The 21,551-nt window shown below is 36.1% G+C and overlaps 3 protein-coding genes across 3 annotated transcripts; 1 reads left to right on the top strand and 2 right to left on the bottom strand.

The window, feature by feature from the left end:
* Window positions 1-359: 359 nt before the first annotated feature.
* On the bottom strand, window positions 360-7,870 carry LOC106169727 (malignant fibrous histiocytoma-amplified sequence 1 homolog). Its single transcript, XM_013549328.2, has 6 exons — window positions 5,054-7,870; window positions 4,611-4,697; window positions 3,973-4,215; window positions 3,153-3,285; window positions 2,636-2,698; window positions 360-2,344 (listed from the first exon to the last, which is right to left on the bottom strand). The coding sequence occupies exons 1-6, from the start codon at window positions 7,433-7,435 to the stop codon at window positions 2,103-2,105; spliced, it is 3,150 nt and encodes a 1,049-aa protein (XP_013404782.2). The 5' UTR covers window positions 7,436-7,870; the 3' UTR covers window positions 360-2,102.
* A 2,282-nt stretch (window positions 7,871-10,152) lies between these two features.
* Window positions 10,153-15,549, top strand: LOC106171871 (D-aspartate oxidase). Its single transcript, XM_013552367.2, has 11 exons — window positions 10,153-10,293; window positions 10,857-11,064; window positions 11,276-11,390; window positions 11,673-11,749; window positions 12,064-12,129; window positions 12,527-12,584; window positions 13,161-13,262; window positions 13,609-13,676; window positions 14,092-14,209; window positions 14,781-14,879; window positions 15,320-15,549. Exons 2-11 carry the CDS (start codon window positions 10,859-10,861, stop codon window positions 15,437-15,439), a joined length of 1,029 nt encoding a protein of 342 aa, XP_013407821.1. The 5' UTR covers window positions 10,153-10,293; window positions 10,857-10,858; the 3' UTR covers window positions 15,440-15,549.
* Window positions 15,550-18,475: 2,926 nt separating this feature from the next.
* Window positions 18,476-21,489, bottom strand: LOC106171872 (triosephosphate isomerase-like). The gene is made up of 6 exons (XM_013552368.2): window positions 21,213-21,489; window positions 20,558-20,681; window positions 20,206-20,290; window positions 19,892-20,024; window positions 19,324-19,497; window positions 18,476-18,913 (listed from the first exon to the last, which is right to left on the bottom strand). Exons 1-6 carry the CDS (start codon window positions 21,325-21,327, stop codon window positions 18,795-18,797), a joined length of 750 nt encoding a protein of 249 aa, XP_013407822.2. The 5' UTR covers window positions 21,328-21,489; the 3' UTR covers window positions 18,476-18,794.
* Window positions 21,490-21,551: the final 62 nt, after the last annotated feature.

Genomic DNA, 21,551 nt, shown 5'->3' with positions numbered 1-21,551 from the left:
GTGCTGTTGTTGGTGTATATGTATTTTTACTGCAATTCGTTTACATGTTTGTGCTTCAATCAGAAGAAGTAACATTACAAGTGTGATAGAAAAAATAAAAGCCCATTGAATAAGAAACCCTTGACTCGTCAGAACATACATCAAACTGGAAACCACCAACACACCCCAGTGGGTAATACAGTGTTTATTTTATTACGAATGTCACATGTATATGAGTTTGAAGCGTGACGTCATGAGCAGCTATTAAACCCGACTGGCCGGCAAAAAAGTTACTTGTACACATGGGGAAAAAAAACATTGTACAACCTTGGCTGTGGGAAACGGTAAATTGGATTCCTGCCAATATTTCAAGGCGCAGACAACGACAACGCATTTATTTGTCCGGTTATCATAGAAAAGATTGTTTAAGTTAAAACCCTAGCATATACTTACTTAATGCATTTAAAAAGGTGAAATAACACTATGATGTATTGACTGTGAGTCCGGTCTATCCAGGCTGCTAGTGACGCAGTACTACTTATTACGTGTAGCACGTGCATGTATCTCTGTGGTAATTGAGTGGAGCAGGAATTAAAATGGAACAATGTGTATTTTCCATGGAGAAGTAGATGTCTGTAACAAGAAAAAGGGAGGCAAACGTTTGTACTTGAGTGATTATTCTTATAAATGGAGCTTTCAAAAATAGAAATGCTTTATTCTTTTGACAACTGGTTCAAGTGCGAAATATTCTATTTGATGCAGAATAATGTAACATTCAAACCTATTTCGATCTTGTTTCAGGTAAATGTGAGTTCACTCGAATGTCATCTCATCCCCTTCTATTTTTTATACGAAAATAAGTTTCGAAATGAAATTGTGAGGCCATTGATAAACATTTTAGAGAAAGTTCTTCCTTTTTTGAGGACTAAATTTTGTGACTAAAGTCTCGGATATAACAATATTATAAAATCAAAATAATATCATTCATCATATATAAGTAACAACAATATTGTGATAAATAAAACTGATAAATATAAATAGCAGTATTCTTTTATGTCAGTCGGTAAATGTGGACGCATCAACAATGCCGATTTGTTTATTAGAATGCACACACAGACACATACATACGGCTTTTTACCTTTGGTTAAAGCAAAAACATAACTGACAAAAATAACAATTCTTTAGAAAAATTCTTCAGAGGAACTCCACAATCAAATGTCATGTGCTATTTAAATAATTTTAAAGTAGAAGCCTACCAGCTTTAAATACATAATGATACATATCTGTAAGCAATTAAGTTAAATGAATTTTCACCCTTCTTCGTCAGCTAACATACTTGTATATGAATTATTCTGAAAAAATAAATATTTACCCTACTGCAGCATTTCCGCACTTGACCCCCCCCCCTGGAATTTTGTAACTGCATTTTAAAGCGGGTACCCAGACAATCATTATTCTCCCTTCAATGACTTTGACCCCCCTGGAAAATTTTCTGCGGACGCCAATGACCCTAACCCTAACCTGTGACAGCCAGAGCGACTGCCATGAGTTACTTTTGGCTGAGCAAAGGGGATATACATTTATGTACAACTCCTGGGATTGAGTTACACATTGGATTACCTTAAAACTGAGCTTTCTTCGTAATGTCACATGGTCTATCTCCACACCTGAGATACTTGTACAATTTTTGACAGTGTGTTTGAGGGTGGGTGGATGAGATGAAATAGCACCATTACAGGGTACATTTATAAACCTTACATTAAAAACTGAGACGAGTTTGTAGATGGGTCGTCTAAACCTAATTTATATTCTAATATATTGTCTCGACCCTTTCCACCACCTTGCTATTAAAGACCGTACGTGGAGGACTGTGAACATTTAATTCACCTTTAATAAATATCAAAGACACACAATGAGTATAAGGCCTGAACATACTTGTTACGAAATCATCAATAACGCGATGAACTAGAGATTTCAAATATTGCAGACTGGTCAATAACTATGGCAGTTGATAATCTGAGACATCAGATTTTGTCCGTAATTTCTACTCTTCTTCATCAGCATCAATGCAGTTTCAACCCAAGTTATTCTTCATTTTACCCCTATTTTTCTTTTCAAATTCGTCACCTAAGGTCGGTATCGAGGTCCCAGTGTTCAACATCACTCGGTGGCTCAGACAGGTACTCGGGAACTCTCTCCATGATGTTCTCATTCCCCACCTGTACATACTGACAGTTGTTAATGTTGTTGTGCGTGCAGTATGTTGTATTATAGTGGTTATGATAGTGATGGTAATGGTGATGGTGGTGACTTGATGGATCCAGTGAAGATCCCTGGTCGTTTGCTGCTTCTTGATTTGTACACTCTGTAACAATGTCAAAATTCGCTTGATTTTTTGCGGTGAATAAATTCATTTTGGTTCACGTTGATGGTTCTATCATACGCCAACTACATTTGTACTTACTCATCAAATGAATGAATACTAATATTTTAAATAAATTTACATGATACATGTACAGGTATCAGCCCTGTTGAGAATGTGAAAAGACGAAAACATCCGTAATATGTTACATGATGAAAGTGAATTTTTATATAATATATATTTGTACAATATACATGTACAGTATTCTTTTAATTCTAATTTGTCAATACTCACCACCAGAGGACTCTTGTTTTATCTGCGGGCTAGACAAGTACTCGCGTACAAGCTCGTACATATCTAGAAGTAAAAAGAGTAGAAATCGGAATTAATAATAAAAAAAAAGTCAGGCATCACGATAATACAATATTTCCCTGTCCAATTTCCATTTCACAGTAACAAATTGCAGTAAAAGGGGGCGGAGAAGCAGACCGAAGCTTTATAGTTATTTATTAAGTTATTTTAATATAGATACACGCTAAGTACAGCATGAAATATTCCGATAAATAAATACAGATAATGAATTGCAAAGTATTTTTCACTTAAAAAAGAAAGTTGTGATTGATACAACTTGCATAATGAATAAAAAAAGTCTAAATTTACAATACCCAAAAAATTAACTAAGTAACTTGCACATAATTTCGTTGGAAAACACCAAAGACACAAAAAAACATGCTGATATGTTTTAATTCACATTTTAAAAATTTAACTAGAACGCATGTAAATATGCTTGTGCGTGCACGTGCGTCATTACCTTCATTATACATCTCCGGGTACTGAAGACACGCTGGAATCATCTCATCCACTGGAGCGTTATCGTAACAGGGGATAGAGGGCACTGATGTCGCCCCAGCAACAAGGCGTCCCGACACAGCAACGTCATCATCCTGTTAGGAAGACGTCAGATGATGTTAGGTATAGACAAGAACTAACCCCTCTCTCTCTCTATCTCTCTCTCTGTTTTATCTTCAAAGACATCAGAGCTCATTTCGCCCATATCGATGTTTCGTGGGCACAAACAGTTTTTTTATCAAAATAAGGGAAATTTGTAATTGACTGTAAACGAGAAAAACTGGCCCTATCATTTAATACACTGCAGCGCACTTTATACTACCTGTAGCTTCTTTGTAATAAAGGCGTCTTATTAGACTCTTAAGTATTGGAGTGGTAATAGCTCCAAGTTAAGTTTTTTTTTGTTGGAGGAACTTATTTGTAACTTTGAGGGCGTAACATATTTTATTAAGTCCTTTCCTAAATTTTTAACTCCTGTTTTCGAGCGCCGCCTATGATTGGAAAAATAGACAAGTTTTGGAAAAATTGACAATTTTTATAGTATATTCGTGTACATAACACAAATGATAAAATTGCCTGCTGGAGATCGGTGTGACAGGAATGGTAGTCCTAGAGATGGAAGTCCGGGGTCCCACTTGAGGCTTAGTCTTTGTATCGAGGTTAGTATATGGGACGAATGTCACCTGTACAGAGTGATGACAACGGACAACTGAACCTAGCGGATTACCATTCCTGTCACACCGGATACCCGCGAACCGTCGACTTCGCGAACCAAAACTTACAGGTCTGCTAGTGCACACCCAGCTCCACTCCTCCTTCTTGGCCCGAGAGCCCTCGATCTGAGACCTGATACACCCGGGACAGATGTAGTAGATGTTACACGCCTCCCCCGGACACTGGTCAAGCAACCCCTGCATCGTGGTCACCATGGTCTTGAGTTCCTCCCAGAGTTTTCCCAAATCTTTGCCTCTCACGGAGACCTGGAGGACGCCGTCGTTGTGGTACTGAAACCGTTCCACGAACACCTGTGATGGCCAATGAGGAAAGGTATTTAACTGTTGAAATGTGATACAAATTCAATGTAAATATTAATATCACATAATGTGCTCTTCAATGATGATACATTACATGGAAATAGAATGGTGATGGTAAATAAACGTTAAAAAGGTAAAAATGAATAGCTTGATGCTCGTTACACATTTCAATGGATTTTCCCCATATTTTTGCTAAGTGAATAAAACATTGATGCACTTTCAATAATATTTAAAAAACAGAATAAAAAAAATAAATCAGTTACGGTTTCATGGGAAAATATTATCCACAAATCTGCTGGATTAAACTTAGGTGTGCAGTACCGCACCCTTCCGTCAGAGGTCGCTTTGAGCTAAACATTTGTTGACTTATGATTCTGCATATATACCTTAATATCGCCAAGGCTCATGTAAAAACCTTCGCTCCAGTCTCGTCTTGGTAACTGCTTGTACGGTCCCTTGGAATGTGTGAGGACCTAGAATTATATTTTTTCACCATTTAATTTAGAGAATTGTAACTTAAAAGTATCACTAATTATAAAGTGAACATATCTCAAAATTAAAAATACAAAAATCTTTCAAAATATCTTGATAAGGCTAACTTTTGAAAGGGACGTACCTTTCAATTAAAAACACATATTTATAAGTAGAGGTTATATATAAAATGCTGTATTTAAAAGTTTCAAATATAAAGAAACCTCGTGTAAGTTTCAAAAATGTTAAAGCTTGAGCATCAAATGATGAACATGTACATGTCACAATGACAATTAACAGGCATAACATATCTATGACACATGCTTAAATATCAAGGACTAACAACTTTTCGAATCACCTGAATCCTCTCGAAGAGGCTCGGCGGGACAACCGTGATGAAGTGGAACTCAACGGTAAGCTGCAGCACGCCTGATTCCATAGTCTTAGGCCATAGTTGCTGGACGTCATCAGGGAGACTTTGAAACAGGAACCATGGGAAATAAAGAGTCGGCTGTTCCTTGCACTGGACCTCGTAGCACAAGTCAAAATGCTGGAGGAGGGAAAACATTGTATCGAGGTCGACACCTTGGAAATCCGCCGCCAGGATGCCCTGGAGAAGTTTCTTGGTCAGGAGGCCCTTTTTCTTGAACCAAGACATCTCTTCCTCGAATTTCACGTCTGTGTATTCTGGAAACCCCCTTCTTCGTCTCTTGGCTGCTAGGGTCGTCTCCATGTCGTGGTCAAACACGGCTTTGAAAAAATTGGTCAGCTTTTTCGGATTGTGAAAGATGTAATCCTTGAGACGCGGGGAAACATACCACAAGATGGCGCCCCACCTATGCAGAAAAGTGAGGACGGTCTCGAACTTCTCGCAATCTTCTTCGTTGAATTTCCCATGCATTGGAGATGTCAGGAGAACTTTTATGGACTCCAGCATGGTCGGTGCCGACTTTTTGGACGGGGTGGCTTGGTCCCAAAGTTCCTTTGCTTCTGCGTACGGCATGTACATGGCATCATCCTCTTTGGCCCTTTCCGCGATAAGTTTGGCAAACTGGTACCAATTTTCTGGCAAAGCGCATGACTTCGTCTCGGCCACTTGAAGGATCCTTTTCTTCAATTCGTCAACACCATGGAACTCTTTCGAACTGATGATGACAGGTTTTTGCACATTCAGAATACTTTCTTGCATTCTCTCCAGTCTCTCGATTCCCTTTTTAATATTCGCTAGCAGTTCACTCCCGCCCCTGGTGCCAGATGGATCTGTTTGCACAATTGTTTGGAGTTTCTTTCTCTCCTCCTCTAGTCTTTTCTCAAGGTTTTTCCGGTAGATTTTGACATAATTCTTAGCGTGGTCGAACACGTGTTTCGCCTTTGCCTTCGCCTTTTTCTTGGTGACAGTGTCTCCTTTGGTACCGACTGGAATTATTGTGACACCGGGGGTTTTTGCTTGTATTTTGCGCAGCCAGAAACCCACACTTTTGAAATAATGCTCGCAGTTGGTCTCGTACAGTTCTAAGTTAAAAAGGACCAGCACCAAAGCGTTTATCCTCAAGAAGATGGGGTGCAGTACCTTGTAGAGACGTTGCCCTCCAAAGTCGGTGAACCGTAGCTCAACTCCAGCCTCCAGTTCTTGGAGCACTGTCTCCTCCAAAACGATCGTTCTGTCGTCTCTACTGGCGAGCTCCGGTTTCCGTGCCTTAAGCGTCCGACAGAGGCTGGTTTTCCCCACGGATTTTTCCCCCACGACCATAACCTGTTGCCTCGTAACGTGGACGGAGCTAAATTTCTCGGCATCTTCCTGATACAAGCGTATGGCTTTGAGGCCCATGGCACAAACTTCAATTGGTGGATTCTTAAGGGGATTCTTGACGAATACAAAACACTTTAATTTTGTAAGTTTGTGAAAGTTCAAGGGTAATTTTACAATTCGGTTGTGACGAATGTCGAGGGTTGTTAAATTGGAAAGGTTTTCTGGAATGAACTCTGGAATGTTGGCTAGATTACAGTTGGATACGTTAAGTTCCAGCAACGAAACGAGTTTTGCGAGATTTTGTGGCAGGGGTTTTGTTAACTTGTTCTTGTGAATACGCAGCACTTTCAAATTAACCAGCTTCTCAATTTCTGCTGGAATTTTGATGATTTTATTGTCATTAATATCGAGTCTTTCTAAACTTGCTAATTTCAAAACGCCTTTGGGGAATTCCTTTAGGCAGTTATGACTAATATCTAAGTACCGAAGTTTTTGTAATTTGAAGATGGCCGACGGAATTTTTCTAAGCTCACAGCTGCATACGCAGAGCACAGTTAGCTTGGTTAAGGTGCCGATTTCTTCAGGAATAGTTCGTATGGGGTTTACGGCGATGTGCAGCCAATTGAGCTGATGACATTGGAGAAGATCTTCCGGGAACTCATTCAGATTATTCCAACCAAGATGCATCCTTTCCAAAGTCTGTGACAAACATTTTGGTACATTTGTCAGTTTGTTCCTAGCGAGATTTAATGTCCTCAGTCTCCTGTTGTTAAGAACATCCTGCGGTATTTGTTCAATATCTCTGTATTCAAGGTCAACAGATGATGGTGAAATGAAACGGAAACCGCTTTGAATGAACGCAGTCACAGAACAAACGACAAGCACAGCTAAAATGGGAATGAAGAAAGGGGGTTTGAGCAAAATTACATCCCGGGACATCGGTTCGTGCAAAGCATCTACCAAACTGTCAAAAAGACTGACAACCATCATCCACAACGCGAAATATTCTGAAATTTTATTGGTTTCTTGAAAACTCGACCACACCAATCAAAATGATGTTCTTTATTATATTCTAGTCCAAATGTTATCAGCGTTTTCTAAGCTGCGGGCTTGTAATTACAACTCAAATGTGACTCCTATTTATCAAAAGTGGGTGGTGCAAATGCACTCGATCTCTCGTGCTGCGTTAGTTAGCCTTAAAGGTTTCACTTTTCTGTTCATTTGCGAAGTATTTGGTCATTTCTCAGGGTCAGCATGCGATCAAAAGAGCCTGACCCTAGGATAGGTAATGTGACCTTGCATTCTGGAAGTAAAACAACTACTGTTATTATACAACAGATTAAGTGATATGTGGCGTAATATACTAGTACTGTGGATCGTCTGAATGAATAAATAAATAATTGGGTTTTCTTGAATGAATGCTAAAGACTCACACACACACACAAAGAAAAAGCTGCAAGAGGTAATAATTAATGAATGGATAATGAAGAAAGAAAGGTGTAGGAAACCGGTAAACACACATCCATTGAAAAGGGGGTTTTATCTTAAAATTAAAAACCTCTTGCGTGAAGGTTATAACTCTTTTATCTGGTTCTGTTGATTATGCATTTAACTGACAATATCCCTTCATTTAAGAGTTCATACATTTTATTTATTAAGCGTTGTGATATTTTTCATTTTAAATAATAGCTCAGTAGTTTTGAACTGTTTTATTTGTATGAAATCTGATCCATACGTATATTTTATTTTGTACACAAGTACCCCCCCCCCCCCAAATAAAAATAAAAATAAAAAATAAACTGGTTTAAGACTTGACATACACAATGTAGTGTACATATAATGAGATCAATATAAACCTTTATTCTCATGCCCATCAATATGAGATCAGCAATGAGACCAATATAAACCTTTATTCTCATGCCCATCAATATGAGATCAGCTGTTAAGTCATAACTCCTACTCAGTAAATACCAGGGGTAGCTTTACCCTGTCATTATCTGAAATTCTTTTCAAAACGCCGAACAGTGTAAACGACACTTAAATCGTCTTCTCGGCTGAAGGTTATTTCAATATGGCAAGGTCAGAAAGCTATATTCCTTTTTTCTCTCTGGGTCTTTTATTATATAGTAAGTGACAAATAAACGGGCCCCGTTGCTATTATTATCCAGACGTTTGTTCAATACATTATACTACTTTACAGCCTGTACACGTACAAGCTCTAACAGTAGTACAAAGTACATCCGGTCCTTACAGGTATAAATTACGATGAAGCCCGATAATGCTTAAAAGTAGCTGCGGAATACAGGTATTATCTGCATGACTCAGCAGTAAAGGCATATATATAAGTCTCAACACATCCGATCATATTTTGCTCTTAATGAATAAATAAATAAATAAATTAATTAATGAATAATAGGTACCACTTTATCGAAGTACGTACACTAAACATTTAATTAAACTAAAACACTCAATTTCTTATATCCTTGACAATACTATAAATCCCATTTAACCTTTCGGGTTACTAATTAACAGTTCACTTGTACCGTCTTATATTAATAACGGGGGTTTTCAGGCATCAAATAGCCAAATCTCGACACAAGAGCAAATAAGTGACTGATCTCTCACAAAATACCCGACTTTTCATACATGGAAACATTCAAACTGGTTACTCATCAGTTTATCACGAGGATTGTTTGTAAGAAAAATTACAGTGACGCTCGTTGAATATTCTTTTCATCATTTACATATGTAGGCTACATAGGCTACCGTATTAATTCTAAGTTCAAATAATTGCCAAAGTAATTCTTATTTCTAAAAGAATAATTTGTCTAAAATAAAGTGAATTGGGTCCATTGCGACTTTAAAAAATTCGTTTAAATATATTTTAAATATATTTTGAGCGCTTTTTTCTTGTGTGAAAATTATAGTGCGTGTGCGAGAAAAAGCTAGCAGTAGCACGCTTGCAATGATTGGTTAGAAAACGAATCTCGTTAAATCGCTACATGATTTTAAACCGGGTGCATAAACTTAAAAGCCACACAAAACGACCTTAAGAGTGCCATGCCTGTCTACTGTTAAAAAGGGGACCTTTTTTTATTTTGGCTACTCTATAATGGGAGCGTATGCATGGGGATTTAACTACATTAGGTCTTGAAGAGTCCCCCATGACAGAGGGTCCGCTTCCCATTCATTTGTACAGGTAAGCCTCGCCCTAGAATTTGACCCACAGGTCAGATTAAACTTAACCATTATAACTGTATGGAGGGCGGACTTTCTTTTGCACGGACCCTCAGTTTCGTTACACCGGGCGTGAAAGAGAGAGAGAGAGAGAGAGAGAACGAAGAGAGAGAGCTAGAGAGAGAGAAAGAGAGATCTACGTACCTTAACGATTCTAATAACTGCTACTATCTTACTTGGTGTATTTCTTCCCTTATCGGTTTAATTTGTTGCTTCCCTATAAATGATGTGGAAATTTCCTATGGAATGCGTTAGAAACTGCGTGCCATAAATTCCCGAGTCTCTATAAATAGACATATCTTCAAGAACGAAAGAGGATGTAGACTGCTAGACTGTGCAAGCTTGTGCGTATAATACAAAGGCAATTTCCATTCCATGTAGAAACAATTTTAAGGCATATGGAATTCAAAATGTACATGTTCAGTAATAATTTTGCTGAAGTTGATTTGCTATTTGATGGTTTTCACGTTGAAATACACTACCGGAAATCGTGGCTCGTCTTGGGATAGGGAATTCCCCTTACGCTGTAACTTTCCCACCGTGTTTATGCTGTTTTTATTCTAATGACGTTTTTTAAGTACCAAGAACGCATTTGAACTACCTAGAAAAAGGTAAGCGATGCATGTTTTGTTTCTTTTAAATCAGATAGAAATATCTGGAATGGACTGAAAAATGGGACCTACAGCCTCGTTAAATACTGCAGCTCATTATTGTACAGCTGTAATTGTATAAAGCACGTACTGTACTACTCAGTACACTGTACATGTAGCTAGCGCAGTAGTACAAGCTACTAGTACATTTAGTACAATGTTCATGTATATAGATAAGAATACTAATAGTATTCGTACTTATACCTAGGACGTGAACAATGTATAGTCTTTACAAAATTTTAACTAGAAAGTCGTTGCTCTTGTAGCCACTGCTGTGTACTGTACTGTACTGTATTTTATGATGTTTTGATATTTAAAAAAATCTTCTGTTAATTATTATAAAGTCTCATTAACTACATTCACCTCAGTGTTCGGCCTTACTGCAGCTTTAAATACTAACCTGTTTAGCATGTAGTGCCAAAAACTGATTAGGCAATAATATAAAATTAATTCAGCACTTTGTACCATATTGTATAACATTCTGCAGGTCTTCCTAAATATGTGTTACTCCCTCTTTTTTTCAGCAATGTCGTCATCCCCCAAGACCCAGAGAGTGGCGGTGGTTGGGGCTGGCATAATTGGCCTTTCTACAGCATGGTGTCTGAAGGAACGCCATCCTGATCTCCCCGTTCACATCATAGCAGACAAGTTCTCCCCTTATACCGTCAGCGACATATCTGCTGGATTCTGGCAGCCATACTTGCTGGGGGATACGCCCATGGGTTTGCAAGTGTGAGTGGTATTGTTTTGTATTGGTGGTTCACATGCTAACACACCTGCATCTGTGTTAATAAACAAATATGATTAGATGTGAGAAAAAACACTAGTAGTTTATCGAAAATGTTGTGTACTAGTAAATTATCATTAAAATTAAAATCACTATTACTAAAATTACAATTACTATTAAAATTAGTTTAGATATAAAAATGTTAATTTTTTTTAGAAAATGGAGCAAGGACACCTTTGTCCATATGATGAAGGTCCACCGTATGGCTGACACATCTGACGCAGGCGTCCAAATGATATCTGGTTACGTCACCTTCAAGGAAAGGGTAGAGGTAGTGAGGAACTTATTATATATTAGTATTATATTCAGTACTTTTTGAGGGAGATTTGTCATTTTGTGTAACACTTAGTCTTCTGCTCTATATTGTTGTAAATTATTTATGCTTTTCACATTGAGTATAAAAGATAGAAGTACCTTTCATTTTCACCCATAACAAAAACTGTTCTACCTTTTTTTTTCTTTGCACAACACAAAAAGGTATCAAATCATTTCTCTCATGTAACGGTAATATTTTAAAGTTTGATTAAGAAATTGGGATGTTTTATTATTTCAGGATCCATACTGGAAAGATATCGTGCTAGGGTTCCGTCACATGACAGAGGAAGAAGTAGCTCAGTTTGAAGGACAGACGTAAGATGATCCCTATACAAACATGCACACATGCACATACATTACTCAAGCATGCACACATATACTGCATGCATAAGCAGTGTGCAATACATACAAACACGTGAATTAAGTAAAACAAACCATTTTCTTTCTTACAAATATTCATTTGTCTCTATAAAATGACAATCGTAGAACAAAACAAACAAACCACTGTTTTGTTTTATATTACAAGATACAGTGAATAAATTTAAAATTAATTTCATTTTTTTAACACACATTGTAATCAGGGATTTTACACAATGAATTTGCTAAAAATCAAGAAACGTGTGTTTCAGACATGGATGGTTTTTCACAACATATGGTGCTGAGAGCAAATATTACTTGCCTTGGATAATGAGAAAGTGAGTAATAACAATTTAGCAAGCATTCTCCAAGGAGCTCTGAGGTGGTGTTATCTAGGCCTGTATTTACTGGAGATGAGTTCACCTGACTCTTACTCCTGTCGATAACAGTGTGTTGTATGATTATTATTAGCTCAGTGTAAGACCTTTTCACATGCTGCTATGAAATTTCTGGTTTTTCACAATTTTGGTTGATTGACAACTTTTCATTAAGACCCTGGCTGTAATGTAGGATGGAGCCCCCTATAATTTCATTGAATTGGCTATTTCAGCTGGTGGAGCTACAAAATTAAAAAAGGAAAATATTCGTAAAGAGAAAAGCCACCAGTTTAAAATGGCTGAAAGTGATATATTACCATACTGAGTAAAGATGATATTTTTTAAAAATTATTTCCAGGTTGAAAGATTTCCCAGATGTCAAAGTATTCAACAGAAAACTGAACAGCTTGTCTGAGGTGCACACTGCTTATGCATGCAGTATTTAGCATTTTATGATTTTTAATTTCACTGATATACATGTAGTCTGAAGTTATTTTTATTGTATGTGCTTTATTTTATTATGTAAATGTTTTTATTTGTAATGAAATTGTAATCCAGTTTATGTACAACTTCAACCTTTTGGTTGCTTTATATATTAATAAACTAAAAATTATTACATAATAACTTATTATATTATTATCATAAGTCATTTGCAGGTTGCCAATTATTACATGAATTGTCAAATATATAGTACTGTGTTGTTTTGACTACTAAATAAATTCTATTTTGCCTACTATTTCTGCTTGTTTTCAGCTGTTCTTAAATGCATGATAATAAGTTAAAACTCCATTAACAAAATACAATGTGCATCACAATTTTTTAATTTTCTGTGACAATGCAGCAACTTTGGCTGTCAGGGTTTTAAAAAAGAGTGGCATTAAGATTGTACTGCCCCAGATAAAATCAATTTTTTTTTTATCTCTGTTATACCCCCGGTACTAGTAGTATAGTTTTATGGCGTTTTGTTTATGTCTTGTTTTGACCTGGGTTAGTTAGCCGGAGAGTATGACATTGTGGTCAACTGCACTGGACTCGGAGCAAGAGAACTGGTGAATGACCGTCAGGTTCAGCCAATCAGAGGACAGGTTATGAGGGTAGGCTGGATGCGTTAGCCAATCAGAAATTAGTTTATAAAAATGAGAATGTTGACAGTTCACCAAATTTAAATCTTCAAGAAAAATATTTTTATGATCGTTGTTTTCCCCATTTTAAAATTTTCAAGCTCAATATTTTAGGTTATTGAGAATAATGTATTTAATGAAATTTATTGTAGCTTACATTTTCAGTCTGACTGTAAGTTTAACAGTTTCAGAACTGAGAAATCACAGCATCATATAAATCTCTTTAGGGAAAATGATATTTAAGAATTTTTAAGAAAGATTACCTTGCATTTTATACTTTCAAACTTTCAGGAAAGAAAATATTTGACTAATTTTTCAGGTGAAAGCACCATGGATCAAGTATTTCTTCAACAACGAGGACCTCAGTGACATCTACCTGCTCCCAGTGTAAGACCTCTGGGAAATTTTAACGTTTTAGACAAACAGTCCTAGTCTAGTAATAAGGGGTCACTCTTAAAGTTTTTTATGGATTTTCAGTAAAAAGCCCCTAATGAAAAACAGTGGTGCTGGTGTGCAAGTGTACATGTTCTTACAAATTGATCAGATACTTTAAGTGAGAAAAATATTTCTTGTCAATGATAAATAATTAATGTGATATAATTGACCATATACTTGGAGATTTGAAAAAAAAAAACTTACTTTTTTATTTAATGTATGTTTATATTTATAAATAAAGGAGAGAAAGCAAGGACAAAGATGACAATTGATATAATGATGATGACTTCACCTCATTAGCCTATATGTAGTAACAAATTTAAAGTCATTACATTTAACACAATCTGTCATGTTGGTCATATTGTAGAGTTGACAGCGTTGTGGTTGGCGGTACCCACCAGGTCAGCTCATGGGATCTTCAGCCTAGTGAGGAAGACAAGAAACGCATCTGGGAAGGCGTCTGCAAGTTTATACCTAGCCTCAGGGTGGGTGAACGAATAGTTAGTAGAGATCAACTTCTGACTGTCTCCTCAAGCAGCTAAGGGGTGATTAACTTGGAAGAGATGTGTCATCCAGTTTATTTGTTTGCATTCCACAAGAGTCCCTGCAGAGTTGGATGATTATTGTTTTGATAGTTTTTTTCTGAATGCACCCTTTGAGTGTATAATATAATATAATATAATATAATATAATATAATATAATATAATATAATACAGCTGATGAAATCTGTTGCTTGGTTAGATCATCAGAACTATTGGAATTTAATTTTTTTGAGCGTGTTTTTTTTTTTTTTTTTCAATTTAGATCAGAAATCTGATTTTTTCTTGGAATTTACCTTAGTTTGTATGATTATTATATATCTTTAATTGAACAGCTGTGATTTTATTCTCAATGACTTATTAATAAGTTTTAAATCAGATTTTAAACTAAATTTTAAGCTAATAAGTTTATACTGTAATGTGGTTTGCAGCACAAAGATTTTTTTTTTGTTGTATTGGATTTGAAGAAAAAAAAAAAAAAAAACAAGCTTGAACATAATTCTGTTTGATCTTCAGGGTGCAAAGATAGAGAATGACTTTGTTGGTTTACGTCCCAGCAGGCCCAGTGTAAGACTGGAGCTGGAGGACGTGAATTCTGGGAGAGGGAAACTGACGGTACGTGATAATATAATTAGCGCTTAAACCAGACTTTCTGAGCACTGAAAGCCAAGCACAGGTTATACATTATTACTAACAAAGCAAGAAAAAAAATCATGAAAATTTCAGCAATTTACCCTTAATCACAAACTTCAGGAAGGTGTTATCTAAAATGGCTGAGATGAACTCAACATCTTATTGGGTGCCTATAAGCTGAAAAAGTTAGTTTTTTATTTGGATAATAAGTAGATTCAAACTCAGGGTGGACACTACAGTGATTTTTACACCATGTTAATTATGAGTCCAACAAACTTAAATGAACTTTTTTTAACTCTCTTTTTTTAATAAGATTTATTTATTTGTGTTACTATTGACTTGGCAAAGGTTATACACTCATTGTATATTTGTTTTATCTATACACTGCAGGTGAATTTAGTCTCATATTCTCTAAATTACAGATTGTGCATAATTACGGACACGGAGGTGCAGGTGTCACACTCCACTGGGGATGTGCAGTGGACGCGGCACAGTTGGTTGAGGATGCAATGAGGCGACTTGCGCTGAAGTCAAAATATTGATTTGATGACCTAGATCAATGTTAGCAGTCTGTGAGATGTGATTAATTTTCAGAGAAGTACTTGGTGTCAAACACATAAACTTGCCAGTTATAATAAGTGGCATATGAATTCGGGGGGGGGGGGGCAATGGGGGTTCAGACGGGGGGGGGGGGGGGGGATAGGTAAGCATACCATTGTCTGTAATATGCAAGGCACATGGATTAAAAAATGCTTTGTCTTGCTTAGCATGTTGAATTGCCTTTTTTTGGGGGGAGGAGGGGAGGAGGGGAGGAGGGGATACTCCTGAATCTAATGGAGAAAGGCATGTGATCCACTATGTCCCTGCTTGGATATGGCATTGGATATACACAGGGGTAGAGAAAGCAAAATACTTTGCTTCTACAGTATAAGCACCAAAAAGAAAAGAAAGAGAAAAAAAAACAAGGGAAGCCAGGTAAGGGGAGTGGGAATGGTATGAAGTGTTTTGTGTGTTAAAGCCTTCTACATTAGCCATAGTATACAGTGCTAGTAGAAGGCTAAGATATTAAAAAGGAAACAGCTTTAAGCATATCACAGCTTTTATTAAAGTGTAATGCATTGATTGAATTTTTGACAAGAATAGGATAGCTAGTTTATAGTTTACAGACACAGGTGTTGGGCCTGTAGTTTTGGGGGTGGGGTGAGGGGGGGGGGGTGAACAAGCCAAACTTTTGACCGGAGAAACTTCACTCCAAGACAATATTGGATCTAGGTTCTGTGCCATTTTTATATAAGTTGGGTCAAATAAAAGGGTCTGTTTTTTTTTTTCAGATAAAGCCTCTCCCCCCCTTGTGAATTTTTGTCTGAATAAAGTGCGTGACTGTTATGCCTTTGATAATAATAATAATACTGCCATATGTAATATGGTGATAGCACTTATAATAATAATAATAATTAAAATAATAATACATGAAAGTTCCAGATAATGCAATGAAGTTTTTAATGGTTAAAGGTGGCACATATTATTTGTCTGCCTCAGGATGATCAGACAGGGACATTTTTTCAATTTCATTATATTTTTATATTATACAAGTACATTAAGACAACATATTGCCCAACCAATTGTGAAGTAATTGTCTTCCCTTTCAAGAATAATGAGACAAAAGGCACATAATACACAATAGAAGGTGGAAATAAATACTTTTCATGGTAGATTCAGCAATTTCCTCTTAATCAGCAACTTTAAAGTTATATCCTATCAAAATTTATTGAGACAATTTCGATCTTAAAACTGGTTTTTCAGTTCATAATTTTAAAATTCAGTGGCCAGTGTTATTTGCTTCTCCATTAATTTAGAGTGATTCAAATTAGAAACTTGTATTTTATAAGTGGGTTTATATAGTGTTATATTGTCTGTTGTTCTGAATATGGTGTAACTAACAGGCTTTGTGGGAGGTGGTGGGATTTCCATAATGCAGTCTCATAACATTTTGCAATAAAAAAGGTACTTTAGTAATGCTTGTGTGAAAAATATACATATGCAGTGGTGATGGGGGTATCGGACTGGTCTTATGTTAGTGTCAGAATCCCCAGGCAACAGTAAAATGGTGATAAAACAGTTGTATGTTTTAGCTTTAATAATTTACACTTATTTAATTAATGATTGGGTGCAATAATTGTAAGCAAATTCGATTATGTCAGCTGCAATGTAATGTGTGCATATATATGAAAAATTCTTATAATAATTATAATGTTTCTGATAGATGTATACTTGTTGTTACACTGTCAGCTCTTTTAAAGGGATGATTTAAAATATATAAATATTAAGCGTTTTTTTTTTCAAATTTATATAATAAGTATTATATCAGAAATAAAATTTTAATACATTGTGAAATTTTTGCGCTTATTTTCAGCAAATGCAGAGAAATATCTAAACGGAAGGAACAAATAAAAACTTAAGTCTTGATGATAACTGGTTTATTCAACAAATTCTTTTTTTCTGTTTTCTAACAGGAAGAAATGGGGGAGCCATAGTACAGGATTTTAACAGATTTTCTATATGGTCAATTTCTGAAATTTCAGCTTCAAGGTCATTCACATTTAACCTTTGACCTCTGACCTCAATACTTCAGCAGACTGCAAGTAGATGCTTCAACACTAGTTACATGTACAAAAAAAGGAAACCACACATGTACTTTTCCACAATTACCACTTCAGTTAACAGTCTACCTTACTACTACATTTCCAGCCTCAACTTCTCTGGCAGTGCAAGCTGGCCTCATTAGGACTCAACAGGACGATGAAAAGACACAAAAATATGAACAACCCCCAAACCATTCCCTACTGACTGACTTGTTGTGCATTTTCCTTCTAAAACAAATTTTTCATGTGAAATTGGTAACTGTCCATACCCCCTTTTTTTCTAACATTTATGCCCCTTCCCAAAGTTGTAAAGTTTAAATCATGTAATATCATATCAATGAAAAATTATCATAATGATAGTATTCTATACTGGCTTGATTGGAGATATTTGGGTTAAGCCCAAATGAAAAAAACAAATCATCTCATTTTCAATAGGTTCTGGCACAAATATTTTAGAATTTGGTGAAAGGTAAAAGAGGTATATGTATAAAACATGTTTTACATGCACAGATTCTGAAATAAATAACAGCAGAGCATTCCTTGAAAAATAAATCAGGTTTATCAGTATAGCTGGTGAAATTAATAATTATAGTCTATGACTAAGAATTTAGAATACGCACAAACCATATATTCTATATGTCACAATTGTTCTAGCACCAAATGATCTAGGATCATATTATGTATCACTAAACTAAGCATTATCACTTTCAACTTTGTTTACTGAAGAAGCAAATACTGGGGATTTCTAGTTTGTGGAAAAATATTGATTATTCTTGCCCTAAAAATATCTGAGGCATATTTCAAAGAAAACTTTATGGTTGAGAGTACCACCTCATGAAAAGTTTACCTTTTTCAAAAAGTTCTGTTGAAGACTGATTTATTTTACAATCTGTTAGAAAACCTACGATTCTTTTTAACTGAGAGCCACATATATGGTGAATTGTAATATTATGCATTTTATTATTATATAACTGACCATTCTTTACAAGAATATTGTTATGATATAAATGATCATTTTTCACAAGAACATTTTTTTCACAGGAACATAAAACCTGTACAATGCACTGGCAATTGACAATAAACTGTCACAAAAAGTTAATAATATTGAGAGTAAAATTGGGGGTCAATATCAAATAATTTTGAGAAAAGTGCACAGCATTCAATAATAAGCATGTAAAAAGAATCCCATTTAAAGAGGAGATGTCAGTAAAAATTGTTAATTTTAATTCGCAACATTGTGAATTGTCTTGTCCATTTACTTCCTTGCATTTACAATAGTGACAAATTCTGGTTTTAGAGAAGCACCGCCAACAAGAAAGCCGTCCACATCCTCTTTTTCAGCTAATTCCCTGCAGTTCTTTGCATTTACCGAGCCTGAAAAACAACCACAGTGAACTTTACTACAAATTCCAGCATGACAACAAGATTGACTGTGTATTCCAAGAAACTTTAAGCTACGAATATTTCATTTACAAAGAATACACACAAGGCAGCAAGATCAATTTATGAAATGCTACAAAAAAGTTATGATTTATTTTCCTGAAAATCACAGCATATAAAATTTAAAAACCCAAAAGTAACATACATAATACATACTATAGCAAGCTTGTGTTGAACTTTTTACCTTTGTGGGGTGACCAGGGTAGAAGAATCTACAGACCCAAACAGTTGGCAGCATATTAAATAAATTTGCAGAATTTTATGTCTGGCTTAAACTTTACTGGCATTTCATGCAGGTCACTGTGTTACACAGCTAGGAAATTGTGCCTTTCAAATAAACATACCTCCATACTGAATCCTAACACTGCTAGCCACGGCTGGAGAAACATTCTCCAATAACCACTGGCGTAGTCTGGCGTGAACTTCCTGAGCTTGATCAGGTGTGGCTGTTTTGCCTGTACCAATTGCCCAAACTGGTTCATATGCAATTACCACTTTGTCCCAGTCAGAGACATTATCTGTAACACAGAAAATAAATTTTCTTTAAAATTATAATCTTCTCTTGTTCTCATAGCACTGAGTTTGAAAATATAAATTGTCTTTCTAGGTTATAAACATTTCATTTCTAATGTTGGTCTACCTCTGACTTATAACCTCAAGTAAAAGTAGACTAACATTTTGGTCTAATATTTTAGACCAATTTTAGGGCTAAAGTCCTTTAGTTAAACTGGCCCAAGTTTCACAAAAAAACTTAAGTCAGTTCCCTGGCTTAGTTGACTAGGATTTCCATGAGAGTGCTGTTACACTGTTTCTGATAGGGTAAGATGTTCCCGTGTGGCCATGTAACCTTGTTAATTAAGTTCTTAGTTTTTTTTGTGTGTGAAACCAGGGGCCAGGTCCCAGCCTACATACCAGCAATGGCTTTAGTCTGTCTAAACACCACCTCCTCAGTGAGACCAGCTTCTCTTTCATCCAGTTTCTCCCCAACACAAGCTATCACCTTCAGTCCAGACTCCAGGGCATGCTTCACCTTCTCTCCTATCAGCTGGAACAGAAAATTTTGGAATGTCCAACTTTTTCACTAATATTTTATAAAAATTATATAAAAATAATATTTTCTTGAACTATCGTTCAATTCAATAACCAGAATACTAATTTGATAAATTTAAATATGAGAATAAAAATTTCTTGTAACTATAATAATTACTGAAATCAAAATGTTTTACCTGGTCTGATTCTCCAAACACGTGTCTTCTCTCTGAATGGCCAAGGATCACCCACTCACACTCCACATTTTTTATCATTGCAGGACTGGAATCAAAACAGTTGAAACTTTACTAATTTAGAATAAGTAAGTAAATTAAGGGAAATAAAATGTATACTGGAGTAGCACAAACAGCTGACATTTTTTCTACATTGCAAGTCCATTGTAAATAAATTAAGCTACCTTATACATGTACAAAATATTAGATAATTAAATCATATGAAATGAAGTTTTCTGGTCAAATTAACAAATACTCATTAATAAGTATTTTTCATCAGGTAGAATTTTACTCGAATGTTAAAAAAATCACTTACCTTATATCACCTGTAAAAGCACCTTTTTCCACTTTGTAGCAATTCTGTGCTGCGACACCAATCTTTTTGTCCAAGTTTGATCGTACATAATCCAGATAAACAGCTGGAGGGGCCACAACTACCTCTGAAATTTGGATTAACATACACTGAGAAGTACAAACAGTTAAAGTGACCTTTAAAATGAGCTAGTCTGACATTTCTGTTACAGTGTAATTCTACAGTATCTACGACTACATGATGTTCACATGCGAGGAAGAGGAAGTCATTATAATAATGTAAATTATTCAGCTTTGTAACTGTTCTTCCGTCGTCCAAAAATGTGAGATTTTGACATAGATGACCAATCCAGTCCGTGCCACAAACAGTTTTAATGATGGCAACCAGAACCTAACACCCCATTTCCATAGATTTTTTAGGTCGATCTATCCCTGTGGGGAGTCTCACTAGATTACTGTCAGCTTGGCTAGCTTAAGCGTCTGTCCCGCCTACTAAAAGCTGTAAGGGGGTAATTAACTATGGTGCCCGCAAGGCTGACTGCAATTTAGTGTCAACCCCCAGGGAGTTAGGTCGATCTAAATCTTAATCTTTAGATCGATCTAAATCTCTGGGAAAGCACCCTAAGTACAGTACTTCAGTTCAAAGCAAGGCAACCTACCGGTGCTTGGGTCGAGTTCTCCCTCGTGTAAAAACTGAATGATTCCATCAATGCTTGCCTTGTTTCCATTCATTTTCCAGTTGCCGCCAACTATAAATTTTCTGTTACCAGCCATTTTTGTCGTTATTGTCGAGCAGTGATAAAAAATTGGAAGTCACTTATGCCCTTTTATGTCTGTGACCTTGCAGCCGAGGTTGGAAGAGGTAGAGCCCACAGTTTCGGTCTTTTTAAGGACCACTTTTTATGACGCGTATGTTTTTAGTGGTATATTTAAATATAAAATAAAATTAAAAATACTAATATGTCAATTTTCGGTGTAAATAGAGTTATGGGATGATC

This window comes from Lingula anatina, chromosome 9 (genome assembly GCF_051362555.1).
Source record: "Lingula anatina isolate TDL-2025a chromosome 9, LinAna3.0, whole genome shotgun sequence".
Lineage (NCBI taxonomy): Eukaryota > Metazoa > Brachiopoda > Lingulata > Lingulida > Lingulidae > Lingula > Lingula anatina.
This window is presented reverse-complemented; position numbering and strand designations above follow the sequence as displayed.

Bases quoted from the DNA above. Each gene is read 5' to 3' on its own strand.
- LOC106169727 (XM_013549328.2), bottom strand. From the start codon at position 7,435: ATGATGGTTGTCAGTCTTTTTGACAGTTTGGTAGATGCTTTGCACGAA. The intron at 4,216-4,610 runs GTATATATGCAG...TGGCCATCACAG, and splicing joins TGAGCCTTGGCGATATTAAG to GTGTTCGTGGAACGGTTTCA. The intron at 2,345-2,635 runs GTGAGTATTGAC...ACATTGTTACAG, and splicing joins AAAACAAGAGTCCTCTGGTG to AGTGTACAAATCAAGAAGCA.
- LOC106171871 (XM_013552367.2), top strand. From the start codon at position 10,859: ATGTCGTCATCCCCCAAGACCCAGAGAGTGGCGGTGGTTGGGGCTGGC. The intron at 11,065-11,275 runs GTGAGTGGTATT...AATTTTTTTTAG, and splicing joins ACGCCCATGGGTTTGCAAGT to AAAATGGAGCAAGGACACCT. The intron at 13,677-14,091 runs GTAAGACCTCTG...GTCATATTGTAG, and splicing joins GACATCTACCTGCTCCCAGT to AGTTGACAGCGTTGTGGTTG.
- LOC106171872 (XM_013552368.2), bottom strand. From the start codon at position 21,327: ATGGCTGGTAACAGAAAATTTATAGTTGGCGGCAACTGGAAAATGAAT. The intron at 19,498-19,891 runs GTATGTAGGCTG...TCTGTGTTACAG, and splicing joins ACAGACTAAAGCCATTGCTG to ATAATGTCTCTGACTGGGAC. The intron at 18,914-19,323 runs GTATGTTTATTT...GTTGTTTTTCAG, and splicing joins TGTTAGGATTCAGTATGGAG to GCTCGGTAAATGCAAAGAAC.